Raw genomic sequence first — 21,146 nt, 5'->3', positions numbered from 1 at the left:
ATAAATCTTACCTTTTTTATTTGGGTAGTCAAAGAAAATTTTAAAGCTGGAGAACATATTTTCAAAAGTTTATTCTAATGGAATTTAGTGTCTAAACACTGTAAAAAGCAGACAATAGAGGTTGTTCACTCATTCTCATTAATCTGCATATTCTACAGCAGGTAAATTATTTGAGGTGATTATATTGGCAGTTTCCATAGTTTATCAAGATGAACTGAATAAAATTAAACAGAGCATAGTAAAAACCCAATCCTTTGAATTAAGTGCTAGACTTTGAGAGCATCCTCTCACTGTGCATATTCAACTGTAACGGTTTTGTGTGTACAGATGGGTTCCTCTACTTCAGGAGAAGAAAGAGCTTTTCAAAAATCTTACTTTCTAGACATAGGCTAAGTATTGTTTCTTGGACATTCCAACACTTGCTAATAACAGCCTGATCCAGCAATTCCCCTCTTCCATTTCCTGCCCCCCAAACTGGCCCGATCTCAGTCCAGATCTCACACACAATTGAATTTAATAAAATCATTTTGCTTCACAACAGACTGAGGTTCAGCCTGTGGCAGCAGGTAAGGGCTCTGAGAAGAGCCAGGGACTGAACGTTTGGGCTTCGATGTGCTGCATGGTCACATAGTCCATGAAAGATGACGAAAGCTAAAAGTTGGTAAGGCCCATCTCTTCCAAAGCCAATTCTCCAGGGCCATTAATACGATTATTGTGATACCCACAACACTGGCCTCCTTGCCAGGCATTGGTGTCTACTTCCTTGTGGAGTTTCTCCTACTTGTTTTCATTATACTTCCTGCAGCCCAATCACCCATTCATTTGATTATTATCAAGTGTTATTGGGGCCCTGCCCACGGCTCAAGATTGGAGATACAGCGGGAGACAAATATACCCTGTCCACATTGAGTTTACCTTCTAATGGAAGAGAGAGTTGCAAATCTAATACTAACATAAGTAAACATGAGACTGAACTTTGTCCTAAGTGACCCAGAGGAAAGGAAGATCCCATAATATCCAATAGGGCAAACACACCATTCTAATTAAATTAATTATAAATCCAGGATGAGGCTGCTCTTTTTTGGTAAATTACGATCTATGCATCTCAGTACCTCTCTTGGCTGGTTTTCTCCAATAATGGGTTTTGAAAATTGGCAATACAGGAGTTACCAAGCTTTAAAGAGCAAAATACTAAAGTAGGGATGTGCATTTCATACACTTGCCCTGTCTTTTGCAGGCATAGTGTAGTTTATTATTATGCTTTGTATGGTCACAGTCACAATATGAAAGTATGTTTAGTACAAGCTAATATCTCATTCTCATTTGTTGTTATTAAATCTCTGAAGCCTGAACTGGATTCTTTGGGGGGTGAGGAATATATAATTCACAGTCAATACTAAAAGATGTACTGAATTCTATTGTAAAATACACTATTTCAAGTGCTATAAGCAGAGAGATAAAACCTACCTTTTTTACTAGTAGGCTTTATTTCCATGTAGTTTGCAATCACTGAGGTAGAGTTATATTACCTTTATCTTGAGAGGACTGTTTAAAATTTTAATAGTTTCTCCTGCATAATTAAAAACTGGGGGACCCAAAAGTATTTAAACATGCTTGTAACACTTGTAAAATTTACTAGAATTTTCTGCACTTCAGGAGGACATTGAATATTAATGATATACTATTATAAAGATCTACAAAAATCACTCCACTTTACTATTATACATCTATTAGTCAATAATTCATGCCTGACCAAGATTTCTTAATTATAACACAAGACATGTTTTCATTAATCAGATCTCCAGGCAACTTTGTGCTAATATTAGACATCTGCAGCATAATGTAACGCAATATGAATTATGCATGTGGTATGGCTAGAATAATTAACATGATAAGAATCCCTATGGATTTGTGTCTATCATAATACTGTATCCTCTGAACAGTATCACCAGTCAGTCCTGAAGAATGGATGGGTATATGGGAAAGATATTTCATTAACTCTTCCCTATTCTCAAAATGGTTGAAGAGGTTGAACGCATGATACACCAGGGTCCAGCAATTCCACTCCTAGGTATGAACCCAATAGAAATGCACATAACAGTTCAAAGACTCATACTAAAATGTTCACAACAGCGGTATTCCTAATAGAAAAAGTTTACAACTCTCCCCCTACCCACCACTAGAATGGATATCTAAATCGTGATACCTTCATATGGTGGAACAAAGTACAACAGTAAGAATGATCAAACTAGAACTACATAAATACATGTGGATCTTGCAAACAAAAAGGAGTGAAATATTTGTTGAAGATATGTATGGTGTAATCCCATATATAACCCAAGAAGGGTTTCTGAAATTCTGAGAATGCCCCGTTGCTTGATATGAGTATTGGTTGCATGGTTTTTGTAATCACGTTGTGAAAATTCCAAAATTTTTTCATGTGTATTATTCTTCAGTAAATAATTGAAAAAAAGGAGAAGTGGATCAGGTAAAATTACAAGCATTATCGCCACTACTCCAGTTGCTCAATTGGCTTTCTCACCTCCACACCTCCGGTAAGCAATAGGGGAGAAAAAAGTGTAAATGCCAATTTTCTCAGCCTCGGAGTTCAAATTCTTTTGAAATTATAAGTACCTACAAGATGATATACCCTTTTATAATAATGACAAGAGTAGTGGTGGTAGGTTTTAAATCAACTATTTTTGTCTCTTCAGAGGAGGTGAATCACAAGGAACAAGCTCCTTCAATCCATAGTCTATACCCAGTAACATCCACTCCAAAAGTAACATCGATACACACTTACAAATTCACAAATATTAAATAGTTATCTAAATCTTACAAATATCATGTTTTTTTGGTATGCTAGTCATACATTTCCCAGTGAGGTTAAGAAGTAAAATTACTATATGCTTGGCCACTGTTTATTGGTATGGGTATAAACCACAAACCTGTGTTTTGCAGGTGACTGTTATCTGAAGGACTGGTCTTCGTGGAGCCTGTGTCAGCTAACCTGTGTGAATGGTGAAGACCTAGGCTTTGGTGGAATACAGGTCCGTTCCAGAGCTGTGATTATACAGGAACTAGAAAATCAGCATCTGTGCCCAGAGCAAATGTTAGAAACAAAATCATGTAATGGTGAGTGCTGCAAATCATGAAATCTTTTTAATTCATTTTTACATTGATAGACAAAAGCACAAGATATGGACTTTTCTGTTCAATAAGTAATTTGCTAAGATCTCACTTAAGACTGAGAATTAGGAGTATGATCCTGAATTTTAAAAACTTATAGGAAGAAAAATCTTTCCACCTTTCATAAATTAGATAAGAGATGTAAAAAATTGTGTGTTTATGAGCTATAATAACTGAGAGCACATTATTTGTACACCCAGGATAACCCTTGTCACAATAATATCCTTTATTTTAATCAGTGGAAACAAAGAAAAATCCACAGCAAAGTGAGAGGTTTCACTGTATTCTTAGAAATTGATAAAGTGTTGATAAGAATTTGACATAACACATGAACATACATGTTTATAGGTTTATATGTGTATGTACATGTACATATAGAGCCACGCAATTCATGACATTTCCAAGAACCACCGCACATTGAAATGTCATAGTTTGGGAACACAGAGGCAGTCTAAATGAAAACCTAAGAATTTATAGGGTCAACAAAGAACCCATTCCTTCCTGCTTATGTTTTGAAACAATTAGGGAGTTTGACATTTAATAGCAAATAGAAGCCAAAATATTACTGAAAAGTTGGAGGAGAGAGCTTAGAATGTGAAGGAACAATGCTTAGAATGAAAACCAAATGGGCTAGATGACTTAAGAAGTAGGTAGAATCATCCCCATTGTCAGTTGAATCTTCCCAAATTCACCAACCAGATAAATCATTCCTTATGTCCTAGGACAATGTAGTAATAAAAATGAAATAAATCCCAGGGAAAGATTTGCTCAAACCAAAAGGACAAACAAAATTAGAAATCACTAATGAAAATTACAAAAGAAATCTCCCCATGCACACACAACAGTAAAAACTAAAAACCACACTTCTAGGGCATTACATACCAAATGGCCTGTGGGAGGGAGCACAAAAGTTCTTAGGAGAGAACTTCAAGCCTTAAATGCCTAAATGGGAAGGAGAAAAGTTTAAAATGAGCTAAGCATTAAACTCAAGAGAATTTTTTTTTTAAAGAAAAAGTAGAATATAACTAATACAGATAAATATAAATTTCATGAGATAGAAAACAAGATAATCAACAACCAATAGTTGACCAAAACTAAGTAGACCACCTCAAGGCAAAAATCAAGGGCGTGGGGGGGAGAGCAAAATCAATACTGCAAAATGGGGGGGAAAAAATCAATACTACAACAAATAGAATGGAGTTTGAAAATATATTTTTGAATAAATTTTGCTAATATAAATACTTCAAGGTAATCTAGAATGTTGTTAAAATTTATACCAAGAATAATTGAGAATCTACACCATGGAGTCTGTAACTATTAAAAACTCAGATTTATCAAATATTTGAGTTTTACCAAAATTTAAAGAAACAAACCACTCCCTTTTATGTGAAATCTTAAAAAATAAAGTTGTGTGGGGAAAAAAGATGAGGAAAATTCCTCCAGCTCCATGGGAGCATAGCCCTGTCAGTAAAATCAGTCAATAAATTCACCAATGAAAATAGATGTCAAATCATGAAAGAGTATTATCTAACCAAATCATTAATATCCTAATTATGATTTTGAAAGTACAAAGATGCCTAAATATTAGGAAAAACTAATGTAAGTCCTCACAGCAACAGGAAAAAAGGCATACAATTTTTAAATATGCGTTGAAAAGGTGTTCATATAATGCAAAATTAATTTACAATAAAAATTTCCCAATACAACTTGAACTAGAAGGAAATCATTTTACCTGATAAATGTTATGTACCAAAACTAACAGCATACATCATAATATTAGGGGAAACATAAGAGACATTCCCTTGCAATCAGTAACAAAGCAAGGATGCTCACTGTGGCTACTTCTTTTCAACCTAGTAAAGAAGGTTCTAGCCAAAGCACAACCGGAAGCTTAATAGTTGAAAACAAAGAAATAATCATCCAGATTACTATATGATTTTCACCTTAAAAATTTTAACAGAAAACAAAAAAATAAAAAGCATGATAGCTCAATAGATACTAAAAAGGAATTTGACAAAATATAACATCACTCATGATAAAAACTCAACAGGTGGTTCTCAGCATAGCAAAGGCCATCTTTGACAAACCCACAGCTAAAATTATTACGCTTCATAGACAAGCTCGTATTGTTTATCATTAAGAACAGAAGTACAACAAGGATATTATCCTCCCTCGCCACTTGTAGTCAGTGTACTACTGGAAATCCTAGCTACAGCAATCAGATAATAAAAAGAAATGAGAAGCATCCAAGTTGGTAAGGAAGAAGCAAAACTGTCACTGATTACAGATGATGTAATATTATACACAGAAAACCCTCCCCCAAAAAACGATGAGAATAAAATGAATCATGTTAAGATGCAGGATACAAAATTGATATATAGAAACCCATTGCATTTCTATAGACGAATAACAAAACAGAAGAAAAAGAAACTCCATTTACAATTGTACCAAAAAGAATAAAATACCTAGAAATAAACTTAACTGAGGAATTAAAAGACTGTACACTGAAAATCATAAGGCATTGATGAGGGAAATTAGAGACCACATATATAAATGGAAAGAGAGATCATGCTCATGGATTGGAAGAATAAGTATAACCCCTACCAAAGTACCAGTAGTGTTTTTTTTTTTTACAGAACTAGCACAAATAATCGTAAGATTTATATGGAATCACAAAAGACTGAACAGCCAAAGCAATCTTGAGAAAGAGCAACAAAGCTGAAAGTAGCACAGTTGCAGATGTCAAACTATACTACAAAGCTATAAATCAAAACAGTATGGAATTGGCATAAAAATAGGCCCCTAGATCAGTAGAACATAGAGCCCAGAAACAAACCCACACTTACATGGTCAATTAATCTACCCCAAGGAAGGCAAGAAGATACAGCAGGGAAAAGACAGTCTCTTCAATAAATGGTACTGGGAAAACTGGATAGCTACATGTGAAAGAATAAAACTGGACCACTTTCTTACACCACACATAAGCCCCAAATCGATTAAGGACCTATATATAATACCTGACACCATAAAACTCCGAGAAGAAAACATAGGCAGTAATTTCTTTGACATTGGCCTTAGCAACATTTTTTTAGATAGGTCTCCTCAGGCCAGAGAAACAAAAGCAGAAATGAAAGTATTGGGACTACACCAAAATTAAAAGCTTATGCAGAGAAGGAAACCAACAATAAGGCAACCTACTGAATGGGAGAAGATATTTTCAAATGATTTTTCCAGTAATGGGTTAATCTCTGGACTATATAAAGAACTTACACAACTCAGTATACACAAAATCTAATTAAAAAAACAGGCAGAGGACCTGTATAGACATTTTTTCAAGAAAGGTAACGGATGGCCAAAAAACAAATGAAAAGATGCTCAACATCACTAATCATTAGGGGAATGCAAGTCAAAACCACAGTGAGAATTTCCTCACACCAGTCAGGATGGCTAATTTCAAAAAGACAAGTGTTGGCAAGGATGTGGACAATGGGAACCCTCATGTGTTCTTGGCAGGAACCTCAATGGGTGTAGCCACTGTAGTGACCAGTATGGAGGTTCCTCAAAAAATTAAAACTACTTTATGACCCAGTAATTCTACTTCTGGGTATTTACCCAAATAAAAGAAAAAAAAACCCACTAATTTAAAAAAATATATGCACCCCATGTTTATTACATTATTATTTGCAATAGCCAAGATATAAAAGCAAGCTAAATGTCCATCAATGAATGGCTCAAAATGTTGTGTATGAATATACAGTATTCCATTACTTAGCCATACTGAGTATTACTCAGCCACATACAAATGGCATGTGATCTTGCCATTTGAGACAACATGGAGGAACCTAGGGGCATTATGCTAGGTGAAACAGGTCAGACAAAGACAAATACCACATGATTTCCCTTAGATATGAAACCTAAAAAACAAAATGAACGAACAAAACAAACACAGAAACAGAAGCATAAGTACAGCAAACTAACTAGGTTGCCAGACTGCGGCTAGATGAAATAGATGAAGGGAACCAAGAGGTACAAATTTCCAGTTACTGTGTAACTAAGTCACAGGGATAAAAAGTATAACAACATCACAGGGCATGTGGTCAGTAAAATTGTAATAACTTTGTGTGGTGACAGATGTTAACTAAACTTATTATGGTGAGTGTTTTGTAATGTATGTAATTGTTGAAACACTGAGTTATATATCTGAAATGAATACTTTGTCAACTATACTTGAAAAAATAAAATCTTTTACCAGTAAGAGTCAATTACAAAATTTAATTAGAAAAAAATTGAATCAAAATAAAACTACAAGTAGAAATATATTTAATAGAAATGATATAAGAATAGTAGTGATGAAATCTTATTGAAGCATATAAACAATGAAAACATTAGTAAAATAGGCATGTTCATGGGTAGGCCTCAATATCATTACATTTCAATTTTATACTAACTTATCTATAAATTCCCTGTAATTTAAAAAGATTTTCAAGTAATCTGAGAAATTGATCCTAAAATTTGTATGGAGAAGTTGAAGACCAAGAAGATCCCAGAATTATTAAAGTCCAGAATTTCAAGAAGAGAAAATGGAAGAGGAGGTCAAAGAGCTTTCATGGCTTTATTCAAGATTTATTCTACAGCACTAATAATTGAAAAAAAATGACCAGTCAACAATAAAGCAATTAGACTAATAAAACAAAGGATCCCAGGAACAAATTTTCATATATAGGTACATAACAGAACTGAAAGTCAGTAGGATAATGGTGGGTAAATGTTGAAATACTTTGTTATCTACACAATGTTTTTAAAATTATCTGTAAGCTCACACATATACAAAACTGATAAATTAATAAACTAAATAAATTATAAACCCAAAAGGTGAAGAGCATAACTGTCAAACACTTGAAGGAAAGATAGGAGCATATCATTATGAACTCAAGGTAGAGAAGAATTTCCTAAATGACAGGACAAACACAAAAATGGGAAAGATGAAAAATTAAATCTTCTACATAGTAATAGACCCTAAACAAGGTTAGCAGAGAAGCCAAAGACTTAGAAAAGGTATTTGTGAAGTCAATTAATTTCCAAGGATTAGTATCTAGAACAACAGTTTTATAACTTTTTAGTCTAATTTTATATTCTTAAAATTGTATGAGGACCCCAAATTTTCTTTTGTGAGTTATATATACACAAAAGTTTATACTAAAAATGAGATTTAAATAACCAAAAACCAATTTTATGTAACAATAATACTTCCTGAAAAATAGCTACTTTGCAAAATAAAAACAATAACTTTGATAAACATGGTCTTATTTTACATATTTGCAAATATATAATGTCTGCCTTAGAGGAAGACAGCCGATTCTCGTCTCTGTTTCTACACTCAATCGGTTGTAATCTTTGTTTAGTTTATGTATACGAAGAAAACCCAGCTCTACTCACATAGATGTGTAGTTGAAAAAAAAGAAATACACACACACACACAAAGTCTGAAAGAATGTCTAAGTCTCCCAGGTTCTCTGGACCCTACTTTGAGAACTGCTGTTCTAGAGTAATTTCCACAATTCAATAAGAAAAGGCATAGATTTCAGGAGGATAAAAAAAATGGCCACAAGATATAAAGAAGCAACACTCATAAGAAGTCATCTAAATGCCCCCAAACATTTGTTACTCTTTAATAGCATTTATAAAGAACTACAATTTAAAATGATGATGGAGCTTCCACACCCACTAGACTAACCAAAAATTTTAAATCTGGCAATTATAAATGTTTGTGAAGGCTCAAACAACGATAATCCTTACTTGCTGCTGGTAGATATGTAGATTGTCACTTTTTAGAGGAAAAAATAAAGATTTAGTAAAGTTTCAGCCATCCCTATAGTGATACCCAGCAATTTGTCTTCTAGACATTTACCTTAAAGGAGAATGAAGAGAGTTGCACAAGGTTGACCACGGAGGCATTGCTCTAACAGCAAAAGTTGAAAACAACCTAAAAAGCCATTCAGAGGAAATACCTTAAAAGAAAAAAAAAAGGTGGCATCTAGTACAGTGGAATTCTATATAGCAGTTAAAATAAATGTACTATAGCTACATTAAAAAAATATTTCATCTGTATAATTCAAAATGATACATAGAGTAATGATACTTCTTAAAACTTTTAATAACACAGTTGACCCTTGAACTGAAGGTTTGAATTGCCCAGATCTACTTACATGAGAGGTTTTTTTTTTATATATAAATAGAATACAGGGACTCCTGGGTGGCTCAGTAGGTTAAACATCTGCCTTCAGCTCAGGTCATGATCCCAGGGTTCTGGGATCGAGTCCTGCATCGGGCTCCTTGCTCAGCAGGGAGCTTCTCCCTCTGCAATGCCCTCCCTTCCTGGTGCACTCTCTCTCTCTGACAAATAAAATCTTTTAAAAAATAATACAGTATAAAATATTTTCCCTTCCTTATGGTTTTCTTAGTAACATTTTTTTCTAGCTTATGTTATTATAAGCATATAGTATGTAACATATAACACAATTAACTCAGATTTTGTGTTATCAATAAGGCTTCTAGTCAATAGTAGGATGTTAGTAGTTAAGGTTTGGGAGAGTCAAAAGTTATGCACAGATTTTAGACCGCATAGGGGTACATGTCCCAAATCCCCATGTTGTTCAAGGATCAACTATACTGTATTACCATTAAAAGAATAAAAACCTTGGCAAAAAAATGAGATTTAGGAATAGATCAGGAATTTTTATAACAATTTTATAACATCTATATGGCAATTCCAAGACAATAACATTTGAATAATTTTTGAGATGGACTTACCACTTTTACAATTGTTTATAAATATTTTCTTAATATTCTTTCCCCATGATTGTCCTTCTAGACAGCAGAATGCTTCTGTTCATGTTTATTGTGTCCCTGCAGATGGACAGTGTTATGAGTATAAATGGATGGCCAGTGCCTGGAAGGGTTCTTCCCGAACAGTCTGGTGTCAAAGGTCAGATGGTATAAATGTAACAGGTAAATTTCCAATTTCTCTGTTTTTTGAAAGTCTTCCTGTAACACACATACAGTTGGTTCAACAAAATAAGGAAACAAAGATATTCTTTCACTATTTAGCACATGGTTGGGATTCAGTTTCTAGGCTGTACCAATGTAACCAGTAATTGGTTTTTTTTTTATTATTTCAATTAAATTCTCCCTCATCCAGCCATTTTAGATAATGTTGCTATATACTCTGTAATTCCAATAAATTATCATCTCAAATTGCCTTCCCTAAAAATTTTATGTGAATAACTCACCATGTTCTCAAAAAAAAAAAAAATCAGTATTTTGTTGACTATATATCTTTCGGTACCTCAAAAACAATATAGATGAAGACCAAAAATATTATCAAGGGAATGTAATTATACAAAGCTAAATATCTTGAATTATCTTGCTTGAATTCAGAAATCTATAATTCAGGGTTTTTTTTTTTTTAATTAATTAATAGGTAAGAGTATTAGCAGATCTCAAGCCCAGAGTATCTGGGTAGTTAACCTACTCTATCCCCACTCAAAAATTATATAGTCAAGAAATCCAAATGAAAAATTTTTCTGAAATTGACCCAAATATACCAAAGAGCTTCTCTAATCTGTGATTACTGTAAGTTTCCTTACCTAAACTCAGTAAATGCCAGAGTTATTAAGGACCCTTTGAAATGGAGAGAAACTTGGCTCCAGATATGTACCTTGTAAATTTCCTAGGAAGAAACCAAGGTCAGAACAAGAACCTCAACCTTAAGCACATGACCCAAAGATCTAATGTCTCTCCTTTAACATTTTTGTAGATCTAATCTATAGGAATCTTCATAGTGTACCAGTAGCAAAAGTTTTGAGAGCAGGGGGGCCTACTGACTTACTGCCATTGTTTTGGCCCTCTGGCAGAGATTAAAAAGTAATGTGCATTTGGGTGCCTGTTAGTAATGTCCATTTATAAATTTAGCTGTAATATATACAGTAAGATAACAGGAACAGAGATCAATATGCTTTTTGGAAAGCATCAATTTTTATATTAGATTTTAAATTACCTGGATTTATTTAAACCTAATTTACTTATTTCCTATGAAAGCTGGAACAGGATATCAAATTATATTCTTGTGAAGGTAAGATTGTATACATGAGAAATCTATATCAAGAAACCATTGATAACAGCAATTCCCAGTGGACACATATAAAACAAAGAAGAGACACCTACCAGGAAACTTGGCTCTCTCACAATATTATTTACTGGCGGAGGGGGGGATCTCTTCCAGCCACACCACTGTAAGAGGCCTAAGGGGAGAAAGCACCCTAGGAAGGGAAGCATAGGTTTTCTGAATTTGAAGGCACTTATAGAGATGGTCCATTCAACTCAAGTGTTGAAAATGAAGGTCTACATTCTTCTTGAAGTTATTCAGAGTGAACACTGGAGTTTTCCCAGAGGGTCCTCTTACTTTTCATGGTTTTTATTTTTCCTCCCCAAATATGGGTGCAAGTGATATTTGTCTGCTGTTTATTCTACATGTTAAAAGTTCTTTTTCCATTAAATTTGGGGATACTCCTCAATGCAATGGAAAGGTAAGTCCAGTTTTAAAAGGCTTACCTGTAGACATCATGTGTTCACCTTCTTTTTAATCCATTGAAGTACCCAGTGTATTTCTTTCTTTCTGATACTCTGAAACCAAAAAGGCCAGTGTGTAAATGATATGTGATAAACTCTATATGCATTCTTCTTCCATCTTTTAGGAGATATGGGATTCTTTATGAGAAATAGACAAGCATGTAAAGTATATTACCTATCTTGATCGATTGCTTTAATTTTATGAAGTCGTCCTTATTAGAAATCAAGATGTTGTTTTCCTTTTTCTTTGTGTGTTTCACAATAATAACCTTAATAATGGCCTTTTAACTGCAATTGCGTTTCAGTGACTGCTTTCCCATCACAATTTTTTGATGAACAGGTTATATTATTGAGAGATAAAGCAAAGAATTAACAGTAGGTATCTCTGATTAAATTCCAAAGGATCATCAATTCAATAAGTAAAGGAAAAACTTTGCTTTCTTAAAATTCTATTCAACTGAGCAAATATGGTTTGAAACTCAAGTTCCCTCCATATCACCAGTATTGTTTCTCTAGGACACCAATTCTTATCTTGAAACTTCACTTGTAACAACTTAGGCACACTTGGTATTACACTTAAAAAGAAGAAAGAGAAGGAAGAAAAACCAGAGAGCTGCAATATCAAGTTAAACAAGAAGGGAATACATCACTTAGTAGCTACAAATGTTTTCTTTCCTATACCCACAAAAATCCTGAACTGGTAGGAATTGTGATTGTTGTCTAAGAACTATGCATTATTAAAAAAAAGACATTTATATGATAGTCACATAAATTATGTGACTCAAGGGACATGAAAATGGTTTCTCTGACTAGCCAAGAAAGAAATTTAACTTTAAAGAAAAATTCAGTCTGCTTTTTAATGTTGGACTGGACCAATAGGGGGAACTGGGGACGAGGACAGAAATAGCTGGTGTGTAATTAGCGTGTTCAAAGTAGCAACTAAACAAGTGCTTGTGGAGCTCCTGCTGAGTGCCGGGCACTGTGCTATCTCCTCTGAATAAGAAGGGCCTCAAGTTCCTGTATGAAGTAGTCCAGGCTAACCAAATAGTCCACAGTTAGTCACCCTCAGAAGAATCCACAGGGGTTCCCAAAGTGGCTCAGGATTCAAAGACAAGTCTATACAACAGTGTGTTTCTCTCATTGCAAGAGATGCTACTTGTCAATGTATGATTTTCTGTTCTGCAGGGGGCTGTTTGGTGGTGCGCCAGCCTGATGCTGACAGGTCTTGTAACCCACCGTGTAGTCAACCCCACTCATACTGTAGTGAGGTAGGTGTGACTTCATTAGGAAGGACAAGCCAACTTCATTATTTGTCATCTCACCACCTCTTAAAAGTCCATTCGCCCACCCCCAGAAAAAGCATGTCTTGGGGCCTAAAGCCTTATTTCTAGATCTCTCCTTTTATCACTATGAATATTCTGAATGTTTTTACTGTTTCTACTGTTAAAATAATTTGTATACAGTATAAAAAGTGTGTTTTTATGCAGTTGAGACAGAAATTACATATAGTAAATTCCCCAAACAGCACTTCCTTAAAGCCTTCTCTTCAAGTTGGATCTATTATGCTCTCAAAGATCCCTTTCTATGTACAGTAGAAATCCTCTTGTTCTTCTGCAGATGAGGACATGCAGTTGTGAAGAAGGGTACACTGAAGTCATGTCTTCTAATGGTACACTTGAGCAGTGCACACTTATCCCTATGGTGGTGATACCCACTGTGGAGGACAAAAGAGGAGATGTGAAAACCAGCCGGGCAGTACATCCCACCCAATCCTCCAGTAACCCCACAGGACGGGGAAGGACCTGGTTTCTACAGCCATTTGGGCCAGGTGAAGTGACTAGACAGTGTTAATGTAGAATCCTTTAGTTATACATTGAACCACTGTCAAAGGGTTAAAAAAAATAAGCAAGCATTTTCTCAGGAGTTATCATTTCATCTATACTCATTTATTCTGATATTGCCATACAGCATAATGTTTTTGTTATTAGGAAAAAGGCACTCATGCTCAAAGTTCAGAGAAATGAAATTACTTTCTTCTGGAAAAAAATTTAGGATATTAGTTATTTTGATCTCAGACATAAATTTATAAGTATAATTATATTCACACTGAACAAAGAAATCTAACAATGAAATATTAATTAGGAATAAAGTATATTGTCATTCAGAACTGAAGCAAGTAAAACTCTAAAGGCATTCAAGAATTTTTCATTTGACCACAGACTGGTAATAATCTGAACCTAAAAATAGGAATATCAGTAATGCAGTGCTATGCCAGGACAGGACCGGGGGAGGGGCAGTCCTTGGTAGCCAGCCCATTTTCTATCAGCCCCTAGATTTGGTAAACTCAAATAATCAGAATCTGTACTAGCACCAGATACAGCAGGGCAAGGATGGAGCCTTCCTGTCTAAATGGGATGATTTAAGTTTGGAGACTTACCAGATCCTTGTCATATTAAACAGACACCCTTAATGTGTCTAGTAATGGACTTGAAGCCAACACAGGCAAAAGCTTGAAGGCTTAATACAGTGCTGGCCCTACCCTGCACACACGGTCTCCCCAGGTGGAATGAACTGTATGCTTAGTCCTGGAACTAAAGCTGGTGCTTAAAATTGTGCTGCAAGGGCTGTAAGGTAGTGCAGATCATGGTGTTTTTTCCCCCACACCAAGAGGGATTACTAGTTAATGGCCAAAGGAAATACCCAGGCAAAGCCAGGCATAGTCTACTTTACTGTTGTTAGAAATATGAGAAAGGAGGGAATCTGCACAGCACATCTCTATTTCTAATGAATTAAGTCAAAACAATTTCCCTTATTAGAGAATCACTAAAAGGATTTTAAGTATTTTCAGTATTTGGATGATTTAACCAAAACACTGTGATTTAACCACATTGTTCTTGCCTTCATATGGCTGTTAGCTGAAAATATATTTTGCAAAGTTGACTTGTTTGTGCAAACCTGGCAAGCTCTTCTCTCAGTGTTCAAGATAGTGGAGCTGCAAATGGCTATTAGCAATCTTGACTTCAACTAAGAATCCAAGCAGACCTTCTCACATCAAAGAAAAAAAAAAGTTTAAAAAGAGAATATTGTCATTTTAAGTATATACCCTCCCTAAAATGAATATTTTAATATATTAAAGAGATTTATGTTCTTAAAAAGTACATTTAGACTTTGTTCTTGGTTTTTTTAAAACTCCAAGAATATTTGTTGAAAAACAACTCTCAAGGCAGATGAACCCAAGAATTGGGTTGATTTTAAACCCAGTCTCTAATTTTTAAAATCCTCAGAATTGAAAAGAATTATATTTAGAATATTAAATGGACCCCTAAGTTGATCGAGCTCTAAGCAGAAAAACTTCCACAGTACTGATTTGTTTTCGATGCCTTCCAAATATTGAATAGTGTCTATGGAGTCAATTTGCCTAGTCTATAATTTTAGCAGTAATCTATAAATTTAGCATTAATTTTAGCAGTAATATAATGTATCTATGCAACAGAAAATACATGTTGATGTAATGATCAAGTTAGGCAAAGTCATTAATACTATCATCTAATTGAAGTTTATTCTGAACACAAAACTAAGAACCTCAAAGAAAATGAGACTAGAAAATCAAATTAGAAAAGTTCTTACCCTGCCTAATTCCATATAATAAAAGGTTAGAAAACTGTTACTTGGAGTTAAAAAGTTATTATCAAATTTGGCTATTTTTACAAAGGATATTGTTGACTGAACTATAAAGTACAGTGTTAAGTATAAATTAGATAAAAGATTAATTCCCCCCAAAAGTTAAATATATTCACTTTCAATTCATCTCAGAAAAAAAGGTTAAAATGACAAAATTTATGTTCACAAACCTGTCTGCATTAACGCTAAGCTGTAGGACTTTATTGAAGTTGCATTACTTTTCTTCTTATAATTGCCATTCTCGGAATAAAAATAAGAAAATGCTTAGTTAGCATTACACATACACTGAATTTTAAGTAAAATTTAGATAAGAAGCTACAAAAATTTAGGCATATGAACTTGAAATCTGAATGCAAATTGAAAATATTATTTCTTTCCCATTAATTCTCATTGATAATTTACCTTTAATGAAGCAGCATCTAACTCATAATGGCAGCTTTGCATTAATCATTAACTGTGCCTAAGCAGTAACTCATTTTGTTTTGAAAGGATTTGGCCGTAGGTGACTGGTCATTGGTCATAGTTAAAGACTGTCATATACACACACACACACACACACACACCAGACTAATGTAAATTAATAACTAATATCCATTCTTCTTAGATGGGAGACTAAAGACCTGGGTTTACGGTGTAGCAGCTGGGGCATTTGTGTTACTCATCTTTATTGTCTCCATGATTTATCTAGCTTGGTGAGTGATTAAATATTTCAAAATCTAAGGGGATACATATCTATTTCAGCAAAAACACTGTCAGTTGACTATAATACAGAAACAGTAATTTGTCTCAAGTATTCCACACTTATTTAATATGCTTATCTGAAATTAGAAATAAAAATAGCTGTAGTCATAGATATTCTAAAAACTACCAAATCTGAGCCATTTACTATCTGAAGATGAGCCAGAGCTGCTCCAGGTCATCTCAAGTATGTTGTCCTTGGTTATACAAGATAATATTGCTTTGTATGCTTATCGTGAACTATGGAGTTTGATACTGAATTACTACTGGAGAAAGATATTATGGTGATACCTAATTTTACTCATCTATCTTTTTAAACATATATTATAAATTATGTATTATTTATAAAGATTTCTGGTCAAATATTGATTATACTATAGTATTATTTCCATTGTTAGTGAGAAATTTCCTTTGATAATTCTTTTGTAGGATAATAAAATATTTGATGGGTTCTATTTCAGGTTTATTCAGAGCATTAAGTAAGAAATTCAAAGATACCAGAAAATCAAACTTTAAGGTTGAATTTAGGTCATTAGGCAGTTAGGCAACTTTATCAATATAGCTTGAATTTTTCATTTAAGACAGTAAAATTTACGATTAGAGATTGATTTTCCTTCTCCAATTATTTTTATTATTATCTACAGCAAAAAGCCAAAGAAACCCCAAAGAAGGCAAAACAACCGACTGAAACCTTTAACCTTAGCCTACGATGGAGATGCAGATATGTAAAATAGAACTTCCCCAGGCAACAACCAGTTTCAGCTTTCTGACTTTGCAGTAGACATCCAACAGCCACAAAGCTCTTCATACTATGTGAATTCGAATGCATTGTAACTTTTTAAAAGAACATCAAAGAGTGAAAATCAGTGCCAATGGAGATACCAAGATAGTACCACTTATGTAAAAATAAAAAATCAGCGATGAGAATTCTAGGAGATTTAGTTGGCTACAGGCTGCATTCTGAGAGATTTTTGTGTGATCTTTTCAGAAATCTACCAACTGACCATTCACTTTCATCTTTAAAATACGGTTGTGGAATTGGTCAGTTAGAACACCTGATGCAAGCCTCTGTCGGCAGTGTTAACCCATAGTAACATTTTAGCAGGAAGAGTTTATACCAAGATCTCTACAATATTATAGTCAACATAACAACATGTATACTCAATTGAATGATACACATTACTATGTCAGACTGTGTACTTGTTAATAAGCAGTTTTAATGGTGAATAAGAGATAAGCTCTAAGCTGAGCAGAGAATCCATTGAGTAAGTTCAGCATCTTGGTGGTTGATGGTAGCTTTCATTAACCTGCATTTCAGAGGCAAAGACTCTTTTATAAGATTTAATTCTTGTCTTTCTCCAAAGTACGAATGCTGGACATGTACTAGTATCTTAGAGAAAAAAAAAAAAAAGTCCTCAAGTTCAGTATTTTATAGTGGTTATTGTCTGGAAAACTAATTTGCTTGTGTTAATACATTTCTACTTTCCCTAATTTTCAAACTGGTTGACTGCATCTCTTTTGCTATATGGAAGGCATATTTTTGCACTATATTAGTGCAGCATGATAGGCACTTAACCAGGATTGCCATAGAAACTGCCTCTTTTCATATGGGATGAAGACACCTGTGCTAAGAGTATCATGGAGCCATTTGCAAGTTCTTACATCCAGAAGAGACTAAAGTTCAGTTTGAATGGCTACTGGATGGAATTAGCTATTACACCTGCTGTCTACGCTCTTCCTTATTGCTGCAGCCATTATGAAATCGACAACGTGGCCATAATTTCAATGTCCTAATCCCGAACTCATTAACCCTTCAAAAGATGGATCTCTCTAGTTGGTTTTTAATTGTACTTTGAAGGCAGTTTACGACTAGATTTTTATATTTGTTACCTTTGTTAAAAAAAGAAAAGAAAAGAAAAAAAGGAGCCAGTTGTCTTTTTAATTTTGAGCAGATGGAGAAAATAACGTCCTGATCATTTTTTTAACTAAAACAACTCAAAATCCTGTGATTTTTCTTTTTCCCGGATTTGTTTTTCCTAGTTTTGCATCAAATGTATCCATCATTTGGTCTTTCTCACTGGTAAAATTTGAAGCAGTCTTTGTAGGATTTTAAAACTTTAAATGTCCAAAAAAGAATAAATAGTGTGTGTGGTGCTTCATTAACTATCTAGACCAAGGGTGGCGAACTTTTTCCGTGAAGGGCCAGATAGTAGGTATTTTCCGCCAGGTCTGTGTTGTACCTGCTCAGTTCCATCATCGTGAGGAGGCAAGTGTAGACGATACACGATACAAAGAAGAATGAGCATGGCTGTTTTCCAGTGAACCTTTGTGACACCAGTCAGCATGCTACATTTGCAGGTTGTGCTTTGCAAACCACTGGTCTAGTAGTTTTCTCAGTGCTTAACTCTCTGTTGTATCTTTTGTTTCATTCATTCACTCTTAGAATGCCATCAGTGTTTAATTTCAAAGATGAAAAATGGTCATTAAACTTTATCACTGTTTTTTAAGTAGTTATATTTTTCACACATGTAGCCGTGGGAATGGCACAGTGAAATACTATCTAATTTGGCAAACTTCTTTTTTATGGAGAAAAAAAAAAAATCAAATGGTGCCATTAAAAAGCAATTCCATTTTTCAGGCAACATTTACTGCAACAAGCTTTGGTAGAGGGGAGGACATTAGGTTTTCAGGTCCTTTAAAAAATAATGTAATAAGCTACTCTATCTTAAACATAACTGTGTTGCTATAAAACTGGTTTAGACTAGTGTTTTACCTTCAAGTAGAGTTTGGACTCCCCCTGCTGTTCATTAAAGTATTTGCAAAGATTACAAAAAGGCATCTGATTAGGATAGGTCTTTGCCCCCAAAACGAACAGATTTCTCCCTGAATTAATTAATATGAATTAAATGTGGAAAGCATGCATGCCTTACTCACTGTGTTAGGCAAAGCAATCATTTCAAAGCAAACAGGTGGTCACAAAGAGGAGAATTTTTCTTTAAACCAAGGATTTAAACAAGGCGAAGCATAAAAGCAAACTCCATTGCATCGGTCTTATTGAAGAGGAAGATAAAAATAATACCGTTGCTCTAAAACTGTGATTGCTAGTCTGTGTACTCAGGGGTCTTCCAGATATCCTCAAGTTGGTCTCTGTGAATAAAATGAACTCCATTTGTCCAAAATAGTTGAGAAAGAATCTTTTGTAGTTACTTGAAGAATTTAGCTAATAGCCTTATAAAATGTATGTAAAACCTAATAACTTTGAAATTACTGAATATATTGTTGCTACAAAAGCTATACTTAGGATACAGTAAAATGTCATTAATTCAGAAGGCAGATCAGTATCATCCAACCCACCCTGTAAGAATGAATTGATCACAATAAAATTTTATGAAAATACATATTTTGTTCATAAATGAATTAAATTTTATAATACTACATACACAGAGGAGACTAAGTTCAATGGGACCTAAAACTAGGGAACATACTGGAAGTTCACCACTAGGATAAATACTAGGTGCCCTCTTACTAGAAAAATAAAAGGAAGGGCATGCAGCCAGCTAGCTATTTTGGACAAATGAAGGTTACTTTATTCATGTTTAGAACATGATAATAGCCTTATTTTTGTTCCTGGCATCAGTCAATAATAAGTATGTTACTAGAATTTCATCAAAACCTTATTCCTCCTGTTCATTCTGACAATTCAGGAGGGAAATATAGTAGTAACTGGTCTGTTGACACTTTTGCCTTATCAAAATGGCCTGCGAGCCCAAAAAGATTTAGAACTACTGCTCTATAAATATGAAGGTTGGCTTGGTTAAAAAAAGAAAAAAAGGAAAATAATGACACAGTATTATATGCTATTTTGTTGGACTATTTCAGTATAAACCACATAGAACTGGCACAACTGATCTCTCTTGAAAAGAGTTGATTTATCAGTACCTAATCTAAGATATGGACCATAATTCTTATTTGAAAGCCTTTTTGAGGACACTACCATGTAGCTTAAAGCAGATTTGAAAAGCAGTGCATAAAAGCATGTTCTTAATTACTTATAACAAAGCACAAGTTACTCATAACAAGACCTATTTCTTGGAATTATCATATGTAAGACCCTCTGCTGGGCACTGTAATACAATTACTCGTGGCTTTTGTATACCTACCTATCTAAGATACTCAGAAGAAGGGAAAATGTTTCATCAGTAAAGAAAGCACTTCAATCACCCTTCACTCTGGATTTGCTTCCAGTGTGGTATTTTTCCTGATGGAACGTCCGTGTCTCAGGCTATGCTCTTAGGCTTTGCTGTAATCCTCCTCCACCCAAGGGAGGTGGCAACATTCACCGTGGCTGAACCAGAACCCTGCTACGTTCCTGGACTTTTCAAGATAAAGTCACTTACCCAGAACTTCTTACAGGGATTAACACCTCTCAGTTTTGTTTATTTCTTTTACCTCCTCCAAATCATACTTTTGCTTCTTTATAATGATTTCCTCTGGTCTCTAGTCTGCTTACAACGTAATCTTACTGACTTCTCTCAGAACTAGCTTCTACTAAACATGCTCAAATTTTTAAATAAGGTGGTGGGGGGCGGGGAAGGTGAAGGTCTACATTCCTTACCTTTAGTAAAGTGTCACTAAGAGTGTGAACATCTTGATTTAAACTAAATGTACTGCTTAAAGACATGAGTAAAAAGGTAAGGAAAGATGTAGAAGACATGCCCCCCTCAAAAAAAGACCTTCTGTAAATATGTCCCTTTTTATACTCTTATTTAGTATGACTCCGTATGCTCCTACCTCTACCTTGCTTCTGTATTCATGACCCACCCTAAAGGACAGTAAGGCAGGCCTGTACCTTTGAAAGGACAGCCTGTTCCTAGACTTATTTGGAGTTTGAATAGATTCCCAAGAATCAT

General features: G+C 34.6%; 1 protein-coding gene across 1 annotated transcript in view; it reads left to right on the top strand.

Annotated features, from left to right (window-relative positions):
* The window catches only part of LOC111147355 (thrombospondin type 1 domain containing 7A), a 442,849-nt gene extending 424,986 nt beyond the window's left edge, over window positions 1-17,863 (top strand). The window contains exons 23-28 of the mRNA XM_022503356.1: window positions 2,962-3,135; window positions 10,102-10,197; window positions 13,003-13,085; window positions 13,435-13,645; window positions 16,103-16,190; window positions 16,881-17,863. Coding sequence (XP_022359064.1) covers window positions 2,962-3,135; window positions 10,102-10,197; window positions 13,003-13,085; window positions 13,435-13,645; window positions 16,103-16,190; window positions 16,881-16,965 — 737 coding nt within the window. The 3' untranslated portion in view covers window positions 16,966-17,863. The remainder of the gene's footprint in view (window positions 1-2,961; window positions 3,136-10,101; window positions 10,198-13,002; window positions 13,086-13,434; window positions 13,646-16,102; window positions 16,191-16,880) is intronic.
* Window positions 17,864-21,146: the final 3,283 nt, after the last annotated feature.

Source organism: Enhydra lutris, unplaced genomic scaffold, assembly GCF_002288905.1.
Source record: "Enhydra lutris kenyoni isolate GAN:26980312 unplaced genomic scaffold, ASM228890v2 scaffoldscaffold16, whole genome shotgun sequence".
Lineage (NCBI taxonomy): Eukaryota > Metazoa > Chordata > Mammalia > Carnivora > Mustelidae > Enhydra > Enhydra lutris.
Note: the sequence above shows the minus strand (reverse complement) of the source record. Positions and strands in the feature narration are given on the sequence as shown.